The 24,212-nt window shown below is 39.8% G+C and overlaps 1 protein-coding gene across 2 annotated transcripts in view; it reads right to left on the bottom strand.

Moving 5' to 3' along the window:
• LOC126765693 (phosphatidylinositol 5-phosphate 4-kinase type-2 alpha) overlaps positions 1 to 20,496 on the bottom strand; it is a 42,804-nt gene extending 22,308 nt beyond the window's left edge. The window contains exons 1-5 of one of the 2 annotated variants that reach the window (XM_050483422.1): positions 20,315 to 20,496; positions 10,606 to 10,691; positions 10,378 to 10,544; positions 10,211 to 10,308; positions 9,907 to 10,156 (exon numbers count right to left, since the gene is read on the bottom strand). In XM_050483422.1, coding sequence (XP_050339379.1) covers positions 9,907 to 10,156; positions 10,211 to 10,308; positions 10,378 to 10,515 — 486 coding nt within the window. In that variant the 5' untranslated portion in view covers positions 10,516 to 10,544; positions 10,606 to 10,691; positions 20,315 to 20,496. The remainder of the gene's footprint in view (positions 1 to 9,906; positions 10,157 to 10,210; positions 10,309 to 10,377; positions 10,545 to 10,605; positions 10,692 to 20,314) is intronic. The other variant, XM_050483423.1, reaches the window with a different exon arrangement.
• Between the last annotated feature and the right edge of the window lie 3,716 nt (positions 20,497 to 24,212).

Here is a 24,212-nt window from a genome sequence, read left to right as displayed (position 1 = left end):
TGACGATTCGAACGAACGGATACGATTATATACTCGTTGACGTTTGTCAGCATGCCAGATTACGATAGAAGCGTTACGATCACGTATGTCATAATACTAAATACAGACTTTTACGTGACGAGTGATACGTTCACGGATGTAAACATTCGACCCCTGGTTGTTTACTAGTAAATAACTATTTGGGTTGTTATTGTTTGTTGTACTGATAGTGCGCTTCTATTGTTCTAAGATAAAGTTGTTTTGATGATTTTTCTTTAATGTTTACTGAAACATAAGGTTGTGGTTAAAGGTTAAAATATTAACTCGCGCGACGACGGCGAAGTGCCCTTTTGCAGCGGCACTCAGCGCAGTGCGTCCACCGCGACCATTGCAAGTCGTGCGAACCCCGCCCCCACAACCTCTCAAAATAGTGGCGAACGGAAAAGGAGAAGACAGAGAACATTCCACGCACCCCAGAAGCAGGAAGCACAAGAGGTCGTGACGACCCACGTAGAGCGGGCATGCGTGATGCCACTCTCAAGTGGTACTTGAGATACCTGCGGGACGGCATGACACCAGAGGCAGCAGAGAATCGGTCTCTGATTAGGAGCAGGGGCAGCAACCCGAAATATTTAATATATATGTACATCCCCCAGTTACATGTTGCCCTACAGGATATTGAACGAATATAGGTGCGCTACTTCGTAGTGAAAACCGTTTGGTACTAGGCGACTTTAACGCGCACCACGATCTTTGGCTTTCCTGCCTGTCAAATGATCGCTGGGGGATGGAGCTGGCGGAACAGATAGACGATTCGACATGAATGACGAAGCCCCCACCAGAGTTATGGGCACCTGCAATAGCTCGACTTATGCTAACTCTCGCATCAGACCATCTGAGCATAATTATCTCGATCGAGAAACCTCCTGATTTCGTTTCTGTGGACAACCGTACCTTCATTAGCTTTAATAAAGCTAACTGGGTCGGCTTCAGAGAATTTACTGAAAGCACCTTCAACGCTCTACCTATTCCTAAGGACGTATCCGTTGGCGAACGTCGATTGCGCAAGGTAATCGCATCAGCTACCGCTCGCTTCATTCCGGCTGGAAGAATAGCGGAAATCCGCGGACGAAATGGATAGAGCACCTGAAGTCCTGCAACCTCTCCAAAGGTGTGAGTATGCTTTGGGCTACTGTCAAAGCTTTGTCTAACTCGAGGAGACATGACGACCGAGTTGAAGTTCAATTCAATGGTCATGCCTCCTCGGACCCGAAGAAGTGCCGAAATGCCAAACGACTGTGCGCCACTTACTTTCACCGATGAGGAGGTTCAGAGTGTCATCAACAAAGCAAAATCCTCTAAATCCATTGGCCCTGATGGAATTAACATGCTAATGCTAAAGCATCTAGGCTCGACGGGAGTAAGTTATCTCACCAAGGTCCTCAACCTGTCGCTGACCACTCTTCGAATACCCGATGTGTGGAAAGTAGGAAGAGTGGTCCCACTACTGAAACCTGGGAAACCCGCCAACAAAGAGGAATCTTTTCGTCCGATAACTCTCCTCTCCTGAGTAGTGAAGACACTTGAGGCCTTGCTACTGCCGACTTTCGCTCACCACCTGAGCCTAGCCAGCCACTAGCATGAATTCCGAAAAGTGCACAGAACCACCACAGCACTTAACATCTGTTCGAAGGTAAACAACTACCTCTCCGACCTTTCTCGTTTCCTCACTGCACGGAACCTCACACTTTCCCCCACCAAATGCACAGCGACCATTTTTACGAATTGGACGAAGTAGTGTAGACTTGAACTTAATATTGCAGTCGATGGCGTGAAAATTCCGACTGTCAATAACCCTAAGATTTTAGGTGTAACCTTTGATGGTCAATCCTCCTTCACTGCACTTTAGTGTGTCCGTTATTTACCAAATTGATTATTTTTGACGAGACGCCCCCTAAACTTTTAGTTTTTCATCTAAAAAAAATATCGGACCATAAAAAGCCCTTAATTTTCATAATAAACCTTGCCCCAAACACGATACATTTCCCATTGAAATTACATGGGATTTTGCAACTTATTACGAATATTTTTTTTCTCTGGAACTTTCTCGTTTGAAGGAATAAAAAAAGTCATATTCTTGTACGGAATTAAATGCTCTACAACCTCTGCGAATGGTAGGCACCTTGTCGTGGTGCAGGGGCTTAAACCGCAGCACAGTACAGCATCTCTCAGCTACCGGAGATGTTGCTGCAGAGCATCGCCCCCGGTGGCTGTCGGAGGCTGCATGTGCACGGTGACCAAGAGCTACCACCTCCTAATCCAGGGTGTTATGCGACCCGTGCCCATTGGATGATTTGCAGCCAGGAGGTAAATTCGGCTGTATTCGCACGGAGCCTTCCCAACACCGGGCCGCCTTGGGAAGTAACGGTGGCCTTACTGCGTCAAGGGGCTCTGGCGCAGTGGACTTTTAGACTCCCCTTCCTTAGACTAGACCGGGAGGCTTACAACACGAGCCGAACGGTCGTACGAACAAGATGAAAGAACAACAACAACAACAACCACAAAAACAACAAACAACAACAACGGCAACGACCAAAGCAACGACAATAAAAACGGTGAACAAGGACAGCAGCAGCAACAGTACCGCAGGCAAGAGTGGCCCAGGGGCTAAGCGTAAGTTTAGCTTCTTGGACGCCCTGTCGCCGGAAGAACGTGCACTCTTTGAAGAGCACGCTCGTGACGACGACGACGATGTGCCCTCTTGCAGCGGCACTCAACGCAACGCGTCAACCGCAATTCGCGCAAACGCTACCCCCGCAACCCCCTCGAGCAGGATCGACTGCGGAGAGGAGGGTGGTTTCACGAAAGTGGAATCAAGGGGTGAACGTAAAAGAAGACGGCAACGAGGGAACATTCCATGTACCCCGGAGCCAGGACAGCCAGGAGGTCATGACGACCCACGTAGATTGGGAATGAGTGGAGCCACTCTTAAGTGGTACCTAAGATTCCTTGAGGACGGCATGACCCCGGAGTCAGCCGAAAGGCGGGCTCTGGGTAGGAGCAGTGGGAAAGACCCCTCTCCTAACAATGTACGACACGCAGGTACCAGCGGTGGATCGGCCGCGACAAAACGCAGAAACCGAAGGCGTCGTCGTGCTAAAGCAGCCTCGTCGGAGGGACAGAGCGCAGCAAGGCCGGCGACCCAGGAGGCACCTAGTCGATCGGAGAAGAGGAAGGGTGGCCAAATAACGCCTCAGGTGCCACCTAAGCCCAAGAGAATACGGGAAGATAAACCACAAGAGGCCAGTGGTAGGCGCTCCTACCCCAACCAGCAGCCTATAAGTACCGAAAGCCGCAAATACTCGGAGGCTGTAAGTAGCATCCGTATGGCAGTGGTGCCCCGCAATTACCCGGCGGAGGCCCTAGAGTCTGAGCAACTTACAGCCCTGCAGAACTGCCTGGTAAAGGCCCTATCCATCGGCAATAAGTTCACCGGTGCCTTTAACGGCATATTCTTTAAGGGCGGCATGCTGCTGGTCGACTGCCAGGAAGAGAAGTCGGCCACCTGGCTGAAGGAGATCACGCCAAGGCTCGAGGGTTGGAAGGGCCCGGCCCTGTGTGTAAAGAGAGGGGAGGAAATACCGCGAACACACAGCATGGTAGCGTTCTTCCCGAGAAGTGCAGAGGATAGCTACGACTTCGTGCTTAGTCTGGTGAGGAACCAGAACGAAGGTTTAAGTACCTCGGCGTGGAAAGTCGTAGCAAGCAGTGTTGTGGGTTCCGGGTGGAACCTCAACATCACGATGGACGACGAGTCCTACAAGTTTATAAGGCTGAAGGGATTCAAACTGAATTTCCGCTTCGGCAAGATTATGATGCGGCCATGGAGGCCCAAGGCTGCGTCCACGAGCCAAGAGGCCAAGACGGGGATGAACGTAGCACCAGCTCCTCCCGTAGCCCGCCCAGCGGCGCATGAGGCGACTGCAGCTGTGGCTTCGGGTATGGACAGCGAATCCCCCAGCGAACCCATCTCGGCTGGGCAGGTTGCGACCGCCGCCGCGGATGCAGATGAGAGCAACGGGCAGGAAGGAAAGATGTCATTCACCCAGGAGCAGGAGGCGACTGCATCTGTGGTTTCAGGGGAGGATAGCGAATCCCCCAGCGGACTCATCTCGGCTGGGCAGGCTGCGACCACCGCCGCGGATGCAGACGAGAGCAACGGGCAAGAAGAAAAGATGCCATCCACCCAGGAGCTTCTGGAAGGGTTGGAGATGCAGGTCGATGAAGGGGACGAAGACGGGGACCTGTCTCTCTTAGAACCGATTCTGTAGGCTCCAGCACCGGCATAGAAGTGGCCCAGGTGAACCTACATCACGCATCGGCAGCCTCGGCAGTCATCGTGAAGAGACCAAATCGCTTTTAGTAGAAGAATGCATAGGAAGGCTAAACCGCCTGTCCCTGTGCAACCGGGTGCACCTAATTTGGGTACCAGGGCATAAGGGAGTAGAAGGAAACGAGAAGGCAGACGAGCTGGCCCGCACGGCGGCAGCATCCAAGATGTGGGGACCAGAGCCGTCCGTAGCGGTAGGACCCCACACTCTTAAGGAGCTGCTCCGCACGGAGGAGAGAGAGGATGGGGAGCGGCACCGGCAGCAGCGGCAGGTATGCGCCACGCCAAGCTGCTCCTAGGAGGATATAACCTCTCCAGGTTTAAGGAATTAATTAACCTCCCCCGTGAGAAATTCCGAATCCTCGTCGCAGTCTACACAGGGCACTGCAAGCTCAGGAAGCACCTGTCCAACATGGGCATGATCTCCTGTGCTAACTGCCGGTTCTGCGACCTGGAACAGGAAACACCAGTACACCTTATCCTAGATTGCACAGCAATCTGTGGAAAAAGGCTTAAGGCCCTGAATTCCATCTTTATCAGCAGGGATCACATCACCACACTAGCGCCCGGCAAACTACTGGAATTTTTCAGATTGCTGGGGCTTTGGGAGGTCATGTGATACAGGAGAGGGCACAATAGACCCTAGGTCGCGGTGCAGAACCTCAATAATCTATCTATCTATCTATCTATGCTCTACAAAATAAGTCCGGACAATTTTTCGATATACTCACTCCTTTAAAAGTTATTCAAGGTTAAAGTTAACTTCTGATTAATTCTAGAATTTTCGAACTTTTACGGCAAATTGAATTTTTTTTGTAAAATTCAATTGTTTATTCTAAAAAATATAATTTTTTGTTGGTCATAAATCCGGCTCTACTCTGATTCTTATCTCGAACAGAGTGAAAAAAAATTATTTTCGAAATTTCATAAAACTCGGTTAAGGGGTTACATGGCTTTACAGGTTTCAAAAAATCGAATCCGTTTTATTGTCTTGTCTTATTAGGTTCTACAAGATAAGATAAAAAATAAGAAAAATTTGCAAATCAAATCAAATTTAAACCATTTGAGTACATTTGATTTCCTTTATTAAACATTCCTTAGTTACATTTGAATATTTTTTTTGATGTGCCAAGCTAAAACGCATCACCTGATAATTGTGCCTCTAGTTGTTTTTGTATACTGCACAATGTTCTGACCCAAACAAGAAATGCCGAAACGAAAATGAGTCACCTGATCATGGTGATGCCAGATAGGGAAGCGTGTACCTGGATAATGCTGATGCCAAATTGCACAGTATAACTCATATAAATTAAATGAACTTATTATTAATCGCTAGCAACATGTGATTAATTACTCTTCAAGTTTCAGAGTTTTTCTGCCGTAACATCAGAGGGATGATGGGACCAGGACCATGCATCGCGGTGGGATCCCATACTTTCACGGAGCGGCTCCGCACAGAAGAGATAACGGAGAGAAAACAGCACTGGCAGCAGGTATGCGCCATGCCAAGCTGCTTCTAGGCGATACAACCTCTCCAGGTTCAAAGAACTAATTAACCTCCGCCGTGACAAATTCCGCCTCCTCATCGCAATCTACACAGGGCACTGTAAGCTCAGGAAGCACTTGTCCAACATGGGCACGTTGTTGTTGTTTTAACGGAAATTCAATCCCCGTTGGGATGGTAAATGTCATTTGTGTTGTCGTCGATGTCATCTAACGGTAGGCCCAAGAAACGTGCTGTTTCGACGGGGTCGGACCAAAGGGAAAAGAGTGTTAGATGAGTAGGGTTGCAGGGAGTAGGGAGCAGGGCATGCAAAGAAGTGGTCAGTGTCATGCGGAGACTCGTCGCATACAGGACATACATTGGATAAGTAGGAGTTTAACCTGCTACAGTGTCCAGAACAAAGTTGCGCAAGGCTCACACGCGTTTCTCGCGGCAGCTGGAGCTCTTCGTCTGCGATGGGTGGTGGTTTGACTCCAAGAACGCCATTTACGGGAGGGGAGTCGGTGAAGGTGTTGATGGCTCCGCTGTGAATGGCGGTCAGTATCTGTCGAAAATTAGTTGCGTCCAAAGTCCGGTCGGCGTACTGTACGACGTCGTCGACGTAATCCAGGACTGACCTTTTGATGCTCCTAGGAGGCGGTTCCGCTCCAAGCAGATGGCTGCAAGGGTGATTTCTGCGAAAGCATCCCAGCAGGAACTGCTTGGAGAGGAGTTCATTATGCTCCTTAACTGGGAGCATAAGCGTCTCACTGTGGAGGTGTTCAATGGGAGACATCAAAGGACATCCTGTAGTGGTCCGGAGTGCAGTGTCATCTGCCCACTGCATCCAACCATGGGAGCTGCGTAAGGACCGGCCGGCCGATTTCCTTGTATGTTGCCAACAACGTTTCTTTGTCTTTTCTCCATGTGCTGCCGGCTAGCGACTTGAAGATTTTGTTGCGGCTTTGTACGACTCGCGGTCGTATAAGGAGAGAAGCATAGACTGTCAATGTTACACCTAAAATCTAAGGATTATTGACAGTCGGAATTTTGACGCCGTCTCCTTCGTCCAGTTTGTGAATATGGTCGCTGTGGATTTGGTGGGGGAAAGTGTGAGATTTCGTGCAGTGAGGAAACGAGAAAGGTCGGAGAGGTAGCTGTTTACCTTCGAACACATGCCATCGATTCCATTGCCCGACGCCAATATCGTGCAGTCATCAGCGTACGTGGTTATGGAAACTCCCTCTGGTGGTTGCGGGAGTTTCGAGATGTAGAAAATAAACAGTAGTGGGGAGAGGACACCACCCTGCGGAACCCCCTGTTTAATTCTTCTCAGTTTAGATGTTTTACCTCGAAATAGTACGGATGACTGGCGACCACTCAGATAGTTCATGGTCCACCTCTTTAGTCCTGGAGGGAGCGTAGCTGTTTCGATGTCCTGCAGTAGCGTTGTGTGATTGACTATGTGAAAAGCTTTTGACAGGTCCAAAGCTACGAGGATCGTTCTTTCGCAGGGTGGTTTCTGGTTGAGGCCACGAACTATCTGGTGGCTGGCTAGGCTCAGGTGGTGAGTGAAGGTCGGGAGTAGCAGGGCCTCAGTGTCTTCACTACTGGGGAGAGGAGAGTTATCGGTCGATGAGATTTCCCTTTGTTGGCGGGTTTCCCAGGTTTCAGCAGTGGGACCACTCTTCCGACTTTCCACACATCGGGTATTTGAAGAGTGGTCAGCGCCAGATTGAGGACCTTGGTGAGATATCCTACTCCCGCCGAGCCTAGATGCTTTAGCATTAGCTTGTTGATTCCATCAGGGCCAATGGATTTGGATGATTTTGCTCTGTTGGTGACACCCTGAACCTCCTTATCGGTGAAAGTAAGTGGCGTGCCGTCGTTTGGCATTTTGCGCAGCCGTCGGTTAACACATCGTTTAGCTTTGTCTACCGAAGGGTGCAGTGTGAACTGCCGGCTAAAATAGCTCGCGCACTTCTTCGGGTCCGAAGAGGCATGACCATTGAATTGAACTTCAACTCGGTCGTCATGTCTCTTCGAGTTAGACAAAGCTTTGACAGTAGCCCAAAGCTTACTCACACCGGTGGAGAAGTTACAGGACTTCAGGTGCTCCATCCATTTCGTCCGCTTATGTTGGTTTACCATACGCCGAATCTCCAAATTGAGATCCCTTATTCGGGGATCCCCGGGATCGGCATGGCGTGAGGTGTCGCGCTCATTAGCTAAAACGGCTGCTTCGACTGGGAAGTTGGGGCGGATTTCCGCTATTCTTCCAGCCGGGATGAAGCGAGCGGTAGCTGCTGCGATCACCTTGTGGAATTGACGTTCGCCAACGCATACGTCCAAAGGAATAGGTAGAGCGTTGAAGGTGCTCTCAGTAAATTCTGTGAAGCCGACCCAATTAGCTAAGTCAGAAGGGGAGCTATGTTGCCTGGTTGGGCTCCTGGGGACCGTAGAGGTCAAACGGGGTTAGATCGCCGAAAGAACAGCTCTTGGTCGGATGAAAACCAAGTCAATTCCGGTGCGTAAAACCGGCTGTCGTGGGAATTGTAACATCGGCATAAGTCTCCTGCGCTAACTGCCGGTTCTGCGACCTGGAACAGGAAACACCAGCACACCTAAATCTGGATTGTGCAGCAATTTGCAGAAGAAGGCTTAAGGCCCTGGGTTCCATATACATTGACAGGGATCACGTCACCTCAGTAGCGCCCGGCAAACTCCTGGAACTATTCAGACTGCTGGAACTTTGTGAAGACATGTGATATAGGAGAGGGCACAATAGACCCTAGGTCGCGGTGTATTACCTCATTAATAACCAATCTATCTATCTAACACAATTTTTGATACACAGAGATATTATTAGGAAAATATATCTGAATTTATGAATTTTCGGGCGAAAGTCAACTATAGATACCGATATTCGATACCTACAGGCATTACTCGTGCAATGTTTTATCTCGTTATATTAATTCCTGTTTGATTTGTGTACTTGAAAATGAAAAAATCAAATTAAATTTAAAGTTGTGGTATATGGGATATAGGCGTGGTTGTGGTCCGATTTCGCCCACTTTCGAAAAATGTCGCGTGCTAGATATGTGATTTCACCAAAAAGTGCCAAGCAACGCTTATGGTCCAATTTTCACATAAGCGACAAAAATGTCATAGAGCCGTCCCACGCCATCTCGGGGGTAAAATTTAATATTTTTGGCGTATTTAGTGCCCTTTCAACATTTTCCACTGTACTCATAATATTTGCGCTAGGCAAATTTAGTTGTTGTAGATTAAGTGGTTTAGAAGATATGTGCATTAAACTTATTAGAAAGCGGGGCCTTTTTAATAATTTCCCTTGCTACTGCGATCTTCTGTGCCAAATTAGAGTTCTATAGCTTAAGTTACTACTTAGTTATGGCACTTTATAGGATTTCCGATTACGTCAATCTACGAACTCGTAATTGTTTTTGTACTACGGTACCCACATACCATCAAGACATCTCAATTTTATACTAAGTTACAGCTTGCACGGACGGACGGACTAACAGACAGTCACCCGTGTTTTATATACTTATAACCCTACATCTATTTCGCTTAGTTTTAGGTGATATATACAGCCGTTAGATTAACAAAAATATTATACTCTGTATTAAGACAGAAAGAGCATAAAATATGAGGGTGGACAACTCTTGGTTTTTGCACCACAATAATGCACTGTCACATACTGCATTGGATCTGTGTGAGTTTTCCCTCAAATTTTCAACCAATATTGTGCCGCTTCGTATGACTTCTGGCTATTCAGCAATCTCAAAAAATCCGCTCCGGGAAAACCGATTTGAGTCAATTAGAGACATTAAACGTGAATCGCTACGCGGATTGAAAGCTATTCCGGAAACAACGGTTTAACGTTGGCACGAGGGCGACATAGGTTTTGAAGAAATAATTGAAAATTTTAAAATTATGAACGAAGTCTTACTATTTTTGCTTATAGTCTACAAAACATTTTGCAAACAAACGTAAAGATGAAAGTTCTGGAGTTATGGGCGAAAATACTCACTGGGTGATATTGCTTTAAAAATGCATGCATACGTTCGATTTCCTCCGATGTCAAGCTCTTTATTATAAAAAATTTGTCATAACTTTGGTAAAACTGCGCTCCGGATTTACCTGATGAGTCAATACGTAATGGCTGTGAGCGAGTTAATGACTCGCGATAATCAACATCATCAACACTGAATCGCTCACGCAAGTTCCGAAATACTAAAGGACAATATTCTTTGACTTTGAAATGTGACGGCATATTTTCCCTAAAATTCAAATAGTACATTTTGTGTTACTCGCAAATTTGTTTATATTCATACTTATTAAAAAGATGATTATCAACTTTGATTTTTGAGAATGCACGAAAGTCATCTGGCAAAAGCATCACAGGAATATTAACATGACTTAGTTCATTTATCTGAAATTATAAACAATAAATACATTTTTAGTTTTACACCTGTTATATAGAACATTAATTTATGTTTACCGTGTGATTAATGCCCCACATAAAAACACTCAGAATCGGTTCGTTGGCACGAAAAAGTTTTACTTTTTGATGCTTTACACGAAAATGTTTTTTTTTTAATACACGTGGCTGCGAAGACGACGACATTTTCTTGTCCATACTACAAAAACTTCCTGGTTCGACAATTGCTAAAACGGTTTTATCTATGTTTCTTCCTTTTAATAAAAGTTAAACATCAAAAACTTTTACCGTAAAAAATATCTCTTGTTCAGTGCGAACCGCAATCGAGGTTTATTGTGCGTATGGGGAATTTGGATGGATGTACCATACGATATCTGCAAAATAATAAAAAAAGAGTATGGAAGCAGAAAGGTCGAATAAGTGAGCATAATTGCATTATACAAAATTATATAACGTAAAAATAAATCTTAAAATCTTTCCTTTTACCCTGCCTCTATTCTTTATCTATAGAAACAAGGAATTCAGCAAGGATGTTTTTGATATTAAGGTTTCTTAAAATGTAATACCATGTTCAGACCGAAAATTTAAAAGATTACATTACATTTAAGCATTTCATAACCCAATAGTGTTCTTACTGCCCTTGAAAAGATTAAAAACAGCTGTTTTTGCCATTCAAGAATTTACATCGCTCAATATTTATCAATAGAAAACATTGTCATATAGTATTTTGTAATAAAAGCCGTATTCTTTTAAATATTTTCCATATAATGGAAATAATGAACGCATTTTTTCATTTGGGAAGTCGATTTTCAGCAGAAATTACATTTATTGCTCTAATAAGAATCTGTTTGTTTACATTTGTTCACATGACCTATGAACTGCAACATCTCACATCGCATCACCTCCCGTCACGTCACATCACATCACATCACGTCACGTCACAACACCTCATCACACAACATTTCACAGCATACACCAATACACACACACGCATCAAACACAGTACTTAACACCGATCATTACTACAACACTACAACACAACAACCACACGATCACGATCGTAATCAGCATCTATTCACCACCCAAACCTTCAAAAGGGATTGATCCGACCGGGATCGGCCTCTTACCGCTTGCATCCGTGAAGCAAAGCAGTCGTCCGTGACATTTAGTTTTTCATTTTTAACCGAAATTTATTTCTTATTAAAACCGCCAAGTGACGGGAGTGAAGTGAATCACCAAGTTCGTCAACCGTGTGCAGCAGTGGGTTCCGCAGAACATAACAATAAAAATATACACATAGAGTATATATACATATATACCTAAATTTTGTAATTAAATAAATTTTATAACGAGTGTGAAAATCAGTGGGTTTTATTTTCGATCTCATACGTATACTATACCACGTAAGTATACTAGTGACTTACGTTACTAACATTTTTTCCTTTTTGTAGTGTCTAAATCAGCTGTGAAAATGTAATAGATTTCCAATGCTGCCAAGTAGATGGCGGAAAATCAGAGTCGCACAGAGAGATTTAGCGTGGATCAGTTTCAAATCACTCCGATGAAGTGATTTTGAACTGTCATTTTTGTATGGCGAAATCTTGATAAATTTATAAGATTAGTGGGATAAACCACTCAACAGCCGAAATCGTCTGAACATGGTATAAATGGCCTTTATAAAAATTTGGATTTTTATAAATAACCGGATTCACTCAGATGTTTATCAACCAACACTTCTTAAAACTATTTCTGAAGTCTAATAGCATATAGTTCTAATATATAATTCCGTAAATCACTTCGCCTAGAAAGATGATACAAATGGAAAAGTAGCATAATTAATAAATTCCTCCCAATTTTTTTTTTTTCCTATTTTACATTTTTAATTTATATTTTTTTTAAATCAAAGTAGTCCCCAACAAAAAAAAGTAGTTCACTGGTCATGGCGATAGCGGCTGTTCATGTTGTCTGAAATAAAAAAACGAACGGATTATATTCAGTAGTTCTGCGGCTATCGACCCTACCAAATATAATCAATTTCATTAAAAAAAAAGTCGAACTTCAAAAAAAAGTAAGGAAATTTTTGTTTTTTTCGTTAAAAATCTTTTAAAAAAAATATGAAAATATTTTCGAAAATAAACAATTCTGGTAGGGACGATATATACAGATGAGTAGAAGACTATATGTAAATTTTAAAGCAATCGGTTGAATACTTTTTGTTTTAGGACCATGACAGTTTCAGAAAATGATGATTCGAGAAAAATACGTTTAAGACAGGTAGACAGTCGCTTACGACACGTCGGCGACTATGAGCTGTAACTTATCAAATACTATGAATTTCGGTCTGAATTTTTCAAAGCATGTTTCCAATAGGTTTTACTGTCAAAATATAAAAAAATCGATTTTTTGAAGTGATTACATGAGAATACCACCATAATGAACAATTACCTTGACCGTTCCCATGACAGTCGAGTAACCGGACTAAAATTTTTTATCGGACCAAGAACTGTCAGGATCAGCCGCTAAAACAACTTCAACAATTACCTTTACATAATTAATTAAAAAAAATGTGGTTTCTATTGTTTCGTTCGTTCGTTACTTAGTTAAAAGTCTTTTACATTGTATAATTCATTGTTAGCTATTTTTTCCTCCATTTTATCTTTGTCAACGAAATAATAATTAACACCATGTTCTCTCCGGCGCCTGGAGAACGTGCTGTGTGTGATATCCTAAAACCAAAAGTCTGAGGAAATTCTTTGAAAAGCTTCTTCAGCAATGTAGTCTTCCCAGAACCCCAAGGGCCGCATACAACTAGGGAGCGGGGCCCTTTAATAGAACCTTCTATTGACATCCAGCCGCAAACTATAGTTAGCAGTGAATTACAAAAACATTAACTTCAACACAGTATTTAGTTTAGAATTACTCCTATTATTATTATTATTATTAATGATTAACCATTCAAACCAAAAACTCTCAAAAATAAAAACAAAACAAATACATTGACGAAAACGAAGAAAGTTAGGCAGTCAGATATAAAAAAATCTATCAGTCAAGTAGTTTTCGAGTTATTCGATAATTTGGAAAATTACTTTTATATTATTAATTTTCCAAATTCTCGAAACCGTACTGATGCTTCGGGATAAGTTTTAGAATAACATCCCCCGATTTAAAAATGGGTATGCGCGGAAAGAGGAAGTCCTCCAAATCAAATACTTTTATTAAATACTTAATTTTTGATCTATTACAATAACAAAAGGGTTGCATTCTAACCAATATTCGGTGTTGCCTTATGTACATATTTTTTAAAAGAAAACCAAAAAAAAATAAAGAAAACTAATAATACCCCAGTGGCAAGAAATAAATAACACATTGCCAGTTTTCCGCATAGAATTCCTTTAAAGTTCAAAAATGCAACTATTTAAAATACGTGTTTCTCCCATTTATAATGAATTTTATAGTTATATTTTTAGCTTTTATATCCACAAACACTTGACTAATTCATTTCTAACCATTTATTTTATATATATAGTGCAAAAATAACTTTTATTAAACATTCAACTTTTGTTCATACAATAATGAAAGGGTTGCAATCTAACTAATAATCAGTGCTACCTAACGTTCATATTTTACCCAAAGACCAAAAGAAATAAGGAAAACAAATAATAATACTGAAGCGCGGCGCGGCAAAAAAATATAACCCTGGCCGATCCAACACCGGGGTGTGTCAGGTTTTTTTTTCCTCCTTTTTGCTTTTTACTCATGATATAGCAAGAATAGGGATGATGATATATGTATTTGGCGTATAAACCTATTTTTTATTCGTTTGATAAATGTGTAGATATGGCAATACTTATTATTTGACAACACGGAACACTTATTGTTATTGTGCGTATAATAATATTTATGTAAAATATAAAATGCTTATTTTAAGCAAATAACTAAAATATTAATAAAAAATAAATATGTAGAAATATTGAAGTGAAATGTAAGTGTATAAAAAATGCAGGCACGATTCCGATTACTTTGGCGGAGGGGTAAAAAAAACCGAATTTCCGTATAAATGGGGTATGTGCGGATAGGGGAGCCTCTCCAGAGCAGAAATATCCAAAAATAATATAAAAATAACTTTTATTTTTTTAAATATTCACAATTAAAAGTTAAAAAATTTGCACTAATAACACATGGTATTTCTCTATGTTTCACTAAATTTTTCCACGTTTTTTACTCTGTATATTTAAATATACACTCTAAACATTGAAATAAGTTCACATTTCACTTTTATTTTCGTATATTTTACCTTAATTTATTAATTTAAAAATCACTTAGCACACTCATCGTTGAAAAAGTTAGATTGTTTACAATTATGAGGAAAACAAGCCTTGCCACATCTTAAACAGCAAATATGTAGGATTTTTAACAATTTTTCTTCGTTTGCTTTTTCGCGTGATTCTCTTTTCTATATTAACTATAAAACAACTTTTTCTACATACATAGCTGTTTTCACGAAAATAGTAGTGCCGGTGACTACTAACTGTTTACCAGTCAAATCACATGATAAGAACAATATTCGATCAAAAAGTTATAAAAAAAAAACCTAATTTTTAATTAATGTATGATATATTTACGGTTTTATCTACGAAATAATTTTTTTAGTTTACATACAGTTATTAAATTAAAATAAAATTGAAAAATTATGCTGTTCAAGAAAATAGTAGGCGAAAAATCTAAGAATATGAAAGAAACAGTAAATATTTCATATTTAATATGTTTCCTAAGGTCTAAAATTTTGTTGTAAATCCGTTATTGTTTATAACGGCTAGGCATCGACGTAGGATGGAATCAATAAGCTCCCTACAACGCTTCACAGAGACTTGAGCCCATACCTCCTTAAAACCTTGCCAAATCTCTGTGCTTCTAATGGTTTTGCTGTTGCTACGCATCTCTTGACATCGCCCCATAAGTTTTCGATTGGGTGTAGGTCCGGAGATTGTATGGTATCACGTAGATGTTTTCAGATGCAAACCACTGATTAGCTAGTTTGCTCGTATGTTTAGGATCATTATCCTGCTGAAATGTCCATTTTAAGGACATTTTCCAACTAGCATACGGTAGCATTACATCTTTCAATGTATTAATGCACACTGCTTGGTCAATAATGCCAGTGATCAAAGAGATTGGACCATCGCCAGCATACGAGAAACAAGCCCACACCATAGTGTTTAGCTCAACATACTTTACTGTCTTTGTGGTGTACCTTGGTGGTATTCTGTGTTTGGGAGACAACGAACACACTGCCTGGAGCCTATACCACCAAACAAAACAATTTTGATCTCATCAAACGGCGGCTTCTGCTGCGACTTCTAGGCCTACGATTTATGTTCGCCTTTATTGAGGCTATCTCTTTCGTGATTTCGGCTAGCTGCTGCTCGATGCTGGATAGATTGGCTGTTGCTGTGTTTGGAGTTTCGACTACGTGTACGTGTGGGGTGTCGCTAACCTCACTAATTTGTCCGCGAGCAGGGCAACTTTGTCGAGCGGTTCGTTGTTAATGGAAATTCGAATTGTGAATTGCGAATCCGCGAATTGTGTTATTATACGATTTTTTAGCGTGGTATACAGGTCACTGTTCGGTGGATTAAGAATTATGTCGCTTGTTTGGGCTAGCACGTTGCTTTCGATCGCGGCCACGACGGTGTGGTATTTTGTTTTGTCGCTCGTTATACCTGCCGCAATGAATTGCGACTCGACCTGCGCCATCCGGCTTTGCGTGCCAGAATGGTGGGATCCTGATGGAAACTTTGGCCACTTCCACGTTGCGGGTTTGGATGTCCTCTGCCAATTGGCCCCGATGCTGCAAATTTTGCATTACCTGGTTTACCGTTTCTTTTTCCGTCATTTTTCGATCACGTCGGAGTCAACAATATGTGGGATGTCCACAATAATTTTAGATTTATTAAAATATAAAATACTGATACAAAGTTGATGATTGAAAATGAAATGGAGAGCGAAAATTATGAAGCGTGCTAGCAGTCGGCATGATGCGCCAAGAAGAAGGAAAAATGGCGGTTCGTCAAGCTGACTACTTATCCAGTTTTTGGGTTGCCATATCTATGCTTTTTGCAGAGTTGCATTTGGGGTTTATGTGACTGAAGTACTTTTGCGTAGTACTCCTTTCTGCGTTGGCGGCCTTCGGCCGCGCTTTAAAAAAATAACCCTGGTCGAGCGAATACCCGGGGTGACTGAAGTACTTTCGCATAGAACTCCTTTCTGCGTTGGCAACCTTCGGCCGCGCTTTAAAAAAATAACCCTGGTCGTGCGAGTACCCGGGATGACTGTAGTACTTTCGCGTAGTACTCCTTTCTGCGTTGGCGGCCTTTGGCCGCGCTTTAAAAAATAACCCTGGTCGAGCGAATACCCGGGGTGACTGAAGCACTTTCGCGTAGTACTCATTTCTGCGTTAAAATAAAAAAAATATATTGAGTTTCATTATAAAGTGGTTATATTTTTTGGTTATTTTGCACTGATATTGAAACAAAATTTGAGTTTTCGTTATAAAATGGTTAAATTTTGGTTATTATATCTGTCAGCGCTTTCCATTTATTTTTGATAATACGTTTTTTTTGTATACTAGGTGACAACATATATAATATTGGGTCGGCTTTAGTATACCATCCCAGGATTTCGGGAATAAAATGGGTATGGTCGGATAGAGGAGATTCTCCAGATCACGAATATATATGGTTATAGTCGCAGGAAGCTTATAGTTTTCGAGTTATTCGCGTTTTAAGTTGAAAATTTGTAATAAAATAAATAAATATTTTAATTACATATTTTCGATATATAAAATTAATTTTGCACTTATATTTTTCACTTTTATATACACTAACACATCACTTATTCATTTACACACATTTATTTTATATAATATAGTGCAAAAATAGCTTTTAGTAAACATTTAAATTATTTTTGAATTTGATTATTTGAGAATAACAAATGAATTACAAACTGTCATATAATCAGTGTTACTTATCGACATCATTTGTAAAAATAAATGTGTCAAATAATCAGTGTTACTATAGTAAAATACTTACAAACTAAAATAAAAAAAAATATATATTAAGTAATATTATACCCTAAATACAGGAAACATAATCGTTGATAAACATGAAAAAAATATAAAAAATTTAAGTGGCTGCCAATGTAAAAATGAGTTCTACGGGAGAAAAAAAATGTATATACCCGGTGTTGGACCGACCAGGGTTATTTTTTTGAAGCGCGGCCGAAGGCCGCCCACGCAAAGAAGTAGCAATGTCATTGAGGGCATAACAACCACTCTAACATCAAAGCGATCTAACGGATATAAGTACTGCTACTTTTAAAGCAAAGTACCGTTGCTTTTATTTGGCATTTTTATAATTATTTCGTGTTTGGAATATTAAGCCGTGTGGACATATAATTATATTAATTTTTATTAAAATTACGGAAATATTTTTGAAAAAAAAAGGAAAATAATTCATCAGGTATGATAAATTAAATATTGAAAAGAATATTTAAATCATTGTTTCTAATACTTTGTTATAATTATATGTAGATCTGAAACAAGAAGCGACTATAAACGCAAATCAAACAAATTGAGCGTGTCAGAGGTGAACAGAATGTGGAATATTTCAAAAATATTCAACACATTTCAAACAAAGGAGAGCTGCATATTATTTTGCGAAGAGGAGGGTCTCATTGCCAGAGGAAGGACTTGCAGGGTGCATAGACTGCCGATGGTGCTCTCCATGACGGGAAATAGCACCGTCGGTACGTTTAGGTGCCGAAAAGGATCTTGCCGAATGCGTTCCGGAATATCTCGATCCACGGGCACCTGGCTGGAAAATGTTAGAATGCCATTGCCACAAGTTTTTTACCTAATGTTTTGCTACGCATCGCACTGGTCACATGACGTAGTAAGGAAAAACAGTATTGTCAGGGAATCTATTTTATCTAGCGCTACCATATGTGACTGGTATAATTACTGTCGCGAAGCGGTAGTTTTATATCAAGTGGAAAATCAGGAGGCGGTAGGTAAAATAGGTGGCCCTGGCAAAAAGATCCAAATTGATGAAAGCATTCGGGAAGAGGAAATTTAATAAAGGTAAAGTTAAAAATATACAATATTAGGTACTTACTTATATGTTTTTCTCATTTTAGGCAGGAGTGTGGAAGGTCACTGGGTGTTGGGGATGATTGAGGATGGGAGCGACGACCTGCGGCTGGAGGTATGCCCAGATAATGTTAGGTCTGCGGAGGTGCTCATACCCCTGATTAAGAAGCATGTTGCGCCAGGAACTACAATAAGCACAGATTGCTGGAAGGCGTACTATGGTTTGGCGAATCACGGGTATAAACACCGAAAAGTGAATCACAGCGATTTGGACAATCCATTTGTGGCTGCAGATTGAACGCATACGCAGCGTAGAGTCCCAGTGGCGTGTGATTAAAAGGTTTTTTGCGAGGGACAACCACAACAATCCCGAAAACTTCGCCGACCTAATTTTTGAGTATGTTGGGCGGAAATATGTGGCCAACAGACACGAAGATCCTTTCGTCAAATTATTAGAGGCAATAAAATTTATATACAAGCCTTAATACACGTTTGTTTTATTAAATTTAAATAATTTCTTTATATTTTGTTTTCCTTTCTCTTATTTGGGGTATAATTTGTTTACTTAATTTCTTTTAGTTATTTTACACGTACAAAGGAGTTCTACGCGAAAAAAATTTGATACACCCCGGTGTTGAACCGACTAGGGTTATTTTTTTGTAATCTGTTCCCTTTATTTCATTTAGTTATTTTACAAATGATGTTGATAAGGTAACACTGATTATATGACAGTTTGTAATTCATTTGTTATTCTTAAATAATCAAATTCAACAATAATTTAAATGCCTATAAAAAGCTATTTTTGCACTATATTATATAAAATAAATGTGTGCAAATGAATGAGTGATGTATTAGTGTATATAAAAGTGAAAAATATAAGTGCAAAATTAATTTTATATATCGAAAATTTGTAATTAAAATATTGCAAATTTTCAACTTAAAACGCGAATAACTCGAAAACTATAAGCTTCCTGCGACTATAACCATATATATTCGTGATCTGGAGAATCTCCTCTATCCGACCATACCCATTTTATTCCCGAAATCCTGGGATGGTATACTAAATTCTTCCCATAATATTATTATATAATATTACTATATAATATTTCTTATTTGTTTATTTAATTAAATAAAAAACATATCCACATGAATGTATAGAGGAATTTTTGGGAAAAAAGGCATTTCAATGATGTCGATAAGGTAACACTTTTCATTTGACAGTTTGAAATTAATTTGTTATTAAAAAGTCATAATTAAACAATAATTTAAATGTATAATAAAAGCTATTTTTGCAATATATGATATAAAATAAATGTGTACAACCGAATTAGTGATGTGTTAATGTATATAAAATTGAAAAATTCATATAAGTGCAAAATTAATTTGAAATATAGAAAAAATGTTATTATAATATTGCAAATTTTAAATTTTAAACGCGAATATCTCTTAAACTATAAGCTTCCTGCGGCTGTAACCATATCGATCCTTGATCAGGATAATCTCCTCTATCCGACCATATCCTTTTTATCCTTGAAATCCTGGGACGGTATACTATATTCTTCCCCTTAATCTGGAGCATCAGCCCTATCCAACCATAACACTTTTAACCCTGAAATCGTGGGACGGTATACTAAAGCCGACACGAAAATATCAAATAAACCCTAATTTAATTAAAATTTCAAAACAAAAATTAATCTCATCAGCAAAATATTTATTAGGAGTGATTAATAATTACTTTAAATACTATTTTCATTTTATTTGGTACAAATTTCAGTACTTATATGGAATAATACATGAATGCTCTAAGCAACTAAAAAGTTTAGATTGGAATGCATTAAAGTATATACATACATACACATTTCAGATGTGAACAACTTATGAACGCATCATATTCCTATGAATATACACATCGTTGGCTTCAATTTCAGTATTTGCTTTCATAAGAAGGATTACACTAACACTTATACCTTAAAAGTTTCTTCTTTGGTCCTTTTTAATTTAACTACTATAAGAACAATAGCCGAGATTTAGTTAAATCAGTAATTTGTAGTCGGCATTAGTGACGGCCGATATCCACGATTTTTTATGTGATATTCGATACATCAATGGATTTTTTTACTTACGGGGCATCTCGACAGGATAAAATTTATGCTATACTAACTGTATTGCCGTGCCTATTGCCTGTGGAGACTCCACATTGCTTATAGCTTACAATATATGGCGAAATAATTAGTATGCCATATATGATAAGCTATAAGCTGTCATTTCAGCAGTTTTACAGCGCAGTTTTCATTTCTATGAAAATTTCGAAAAGGCAACATATCCCATTTGCACATATGCCGACGGCATTTTCATTTCGGTAATATGAAATTTAGAAGATCGAGTATTAAGACGGTTGTGTTATATTATAAAAATAAAGTAAATTTTCCAAATAAAATTTTTTCAAAAAATTAATATTTAGTTTAATATTGTTAATTTGCAGAAAAATTATGCAAATTGGGTTGGGAATAAACGAAATCTTAAATTTAATGAACTTATACTAGCAAAAATCAAAATAACATTGCTCATTTTAAATTTATTATTTTAATTGGTATATAAAATGTATGCCACAATTATGACATAGTAGTCCAAAAATATGAATTCTTATTTTTCCCAGAAGTACATTTGTAAAAAAAGGATCTTTATCCTTTGTTATTATTTCGTTTTTCCCTGAAATATATTTGTAAGCAAAGGGATCTTTATCCTTTTTTTGTTTTCCACATAAAAGATTGAAGGAGTTCAAGAGCTCAAAACGTGCGCTATATCAGCTACCTAACCGACGTCATTTCGCAATGTGATAAAATTAAATTTTCAAGAGCTCAAAGCATGCGCTACATCAGCTAGAACCTACCTACCCTACGCCTTTGCCCAAATGATTCGTTATGTTAAGCAATTGTTTGCTAAATAACGGGGCATCTCGACAGGATGAGATTTATAGCATACTAACTGTATTGCCGTGCCTATTGCCTGTGGAGACTCCACATTGCCAAACTAATTAGTATTCCATATATTGTAAGCTAAAAGCTGTCACTTCAGCAGTTTGACAGCGCAGTTTTCATTTCTATGCAAATTTCGAAGAGGCAACATATCCCATTTGTACATATGCTGACGGCATTTTCATTTCGGTAATATGAGGATGGAGTCAAGTTCTCTGATCGCCATTCACTTGGAAGTGGCCAGAAACGATTCTTTTACACATGGCTCAAGCAGCTCACTACTTCCGATCTTTGACCAAGTATCCTCTGGGTAGCCAAAGAACATCCGTTTGAAGGCGAGCTAAAGTGAGAAGGCGAAACATCCCCTGCATAGGGTTGTGCGCTGGGTTTGGGACCCGCCATGTAAAAAAACCACTCCAATGAAAAACCAACAACATCCTCGGATAAGAGCCCTTCTTTTGATGACGGCCATTGCAAACGAAATAAGCACTACGAATTGAGGGCATGCAGATGGAATGTCCGGTCCCTTAATTGGGAAGGTGCCGCTGCCCAGCTGGTTGATGTCCTCGTAAAAACAAAGGCTGGCATCACCGCCGTCCAAGAAATGCGATGGACGGGACAAGGACAGAGACGAGTAGGTCCTTGTGACATTTACTACTGTGGCTATATAAAGGAGCGCAAGTTTGGTGTAGGATTCGTGATGGGAGAGAGACTCCGTCACCGAGTACTATCATTCACTCCGGTGAATGAACGTCTAGCCACAATCCGCATCAAAGCGAGGTTCTTCACCATATCGCTGATTTGCGCCCACGCCCCGACGGAAGAGAAGGACGATGTGACCAAAGATGCCTTCTATGAGCGCATGGAACGCGCTTATGAGAGCTGCCCCCGCCACGATGTCAAAATCGTGCTTGGCGACTTAAATAATGATAGATGTTTACTTATTTATGTTTATTAAATATAAATCAAATATTACACATATACATATGTATATGAAAAAAGTGTCCACAACTCAATTATAACTTGAAAAATGTTGGAAAGTAATTTTTATTATAGGTAATATAGAAAAAAGAATAACGCGAAACAAACAATCAAAGAAATATCGTTAAGAATCCTACATATTTGGTGTTTAAGATGTGGCGACGCTCGTTTTCCTCATAATTGTAAACAATCTAATGGAAGGCATACAAGCACCAATTATTGTACCAATTTCATCGAATTGTACAACTGATTGGATGAAAATCAAAATTTTTTGATATTTTGTCAAGTTGGTTGTGTTAGTTGGATTGTGTTTGGGTTGGTCGTGCGATTTGAAACGATTTCGCCATTTTATTTCGGCTGTCGAAGAGAGCGCGTCATATATAATAAGTAAAGCAACAACTTCCGAACTCATGTTTAACCTTTAACTAGTGACACGGTTTTTGTGTAACTTAACTGGTGACGAGCGGCTAAGAGGCCGCTGCTTTATATGGTCTATAGCATCGAAACTATATACGATAGCTTACTGCAGTCTTTCAAACCATTAAATGAATATATAAAAGGATAAAATAAAACTACTTAATAGACTCTAAATGTTATTTTTAATTATTAACTTTCTAATACAATCTATAGGTTGGTATGCAGCTCGCAAGTAATTGCTCAAGAAAAAAAATACATTATTTCTCAAGTAATTTGACAGCTGGTAACGCATTGTGAATGATCTACATTAGAAGAGCAAGAGAGAATAAACAAAGAAAACAAACTTTGTGCGTAATATGTATGTGTGTATGTGTATGGTAACATAAATATTTTCATTGAGATTTAAGAAATGTTGCTGATGATTGGTAGGTTTTATACAACATTTCAAAATGGAATATACTTCATAATAATGATTTCAACTAATTTAGGATGAATTTGACGATTACTTCGATTTTCCTTCAAGAAACAATTGTTGATTTGATGTTTCTTCTCAAAACCAGGTTTGCAATATTCACATTTTACTGAAAAAAAGTATTAAAAATTAGTACTAGATTTCTTGAGAGCTGCGTACTAGCAGAAGTAAATTTATCGCAGGAAAGCTTCTTGACCGTTTCTTAAGCGTTTTTTTATATGAAGTTTTTACGTTTCTTGAGAGCTGCGTACTAAGCTTATGTAGGAACTAAAATCAAAAATCCAGAGATAAGATCAATAATCACGCACAAAAAAAATGAAATCAACAAATAATGACAAAAATACTATTTATTATTATAGCTAAGGTATATTTATTAACAAAAAAAAAAATGAAATATGAATTCACAAATATAATTTAAAAAACTGTCAATGGTCAATCTATGGTAATTTTTATTGGCAGTCAGGGCATAATTATTTAGCGCACTGCAAGCATACATTTTTTTTTACATGAATGGCATTAGTAATTAGACTTGCGATTTAACTTAGGAGGACAACTGGTACAGGTTTTCCGTGATTTTGGTATTACCTCGGAGTTTTGTGGTTCTGGTGGCAAATCAGAACCCAAAATACGCGCTAAGTTGAGGCGTATATCGCGTGGAATGTGGGTATTATAAACTCTGCGCTGCATGTGTGTTAATACCGCGTTTCTGGCCAATATTTTTATGAAATGTCCACGATTAATAGTATTGGCACCATCAGCTTGATATAAAACATGTGCGTTCACCGTAGTTATGTCCAACATTCGATAAAAGATCACCATAGGCCACCTTCGCGATCGGCGACTGCAGGTGTATATGGAGCATTTTTTATCTACCTCATCAACGCCTCCTTTTGTTGAATTGTAA

This window comes from Bactrocera neohumeralis, unplaced genomic scaffold (assembly GCF_024586455.1).
Source record: "Bactrocera neohumeralis isolate Rockhampton unplaced genomic scaffold, APGP_CSIRO_Bneo_wtdbg2-racon-allhic-juicebox.fasta_v2 cluster11, whole genome shotgun sequence".
Taxonomy (NCBI): Eukaryota; Metazoa; Arthropoda; class Insecta; order Diptera; family Tephritidae; genus Bactrocera; species Bactrocera neohumeralis.
This window is presented reverse-complemented; position numbering and strand designations above follow the sequence as displayed.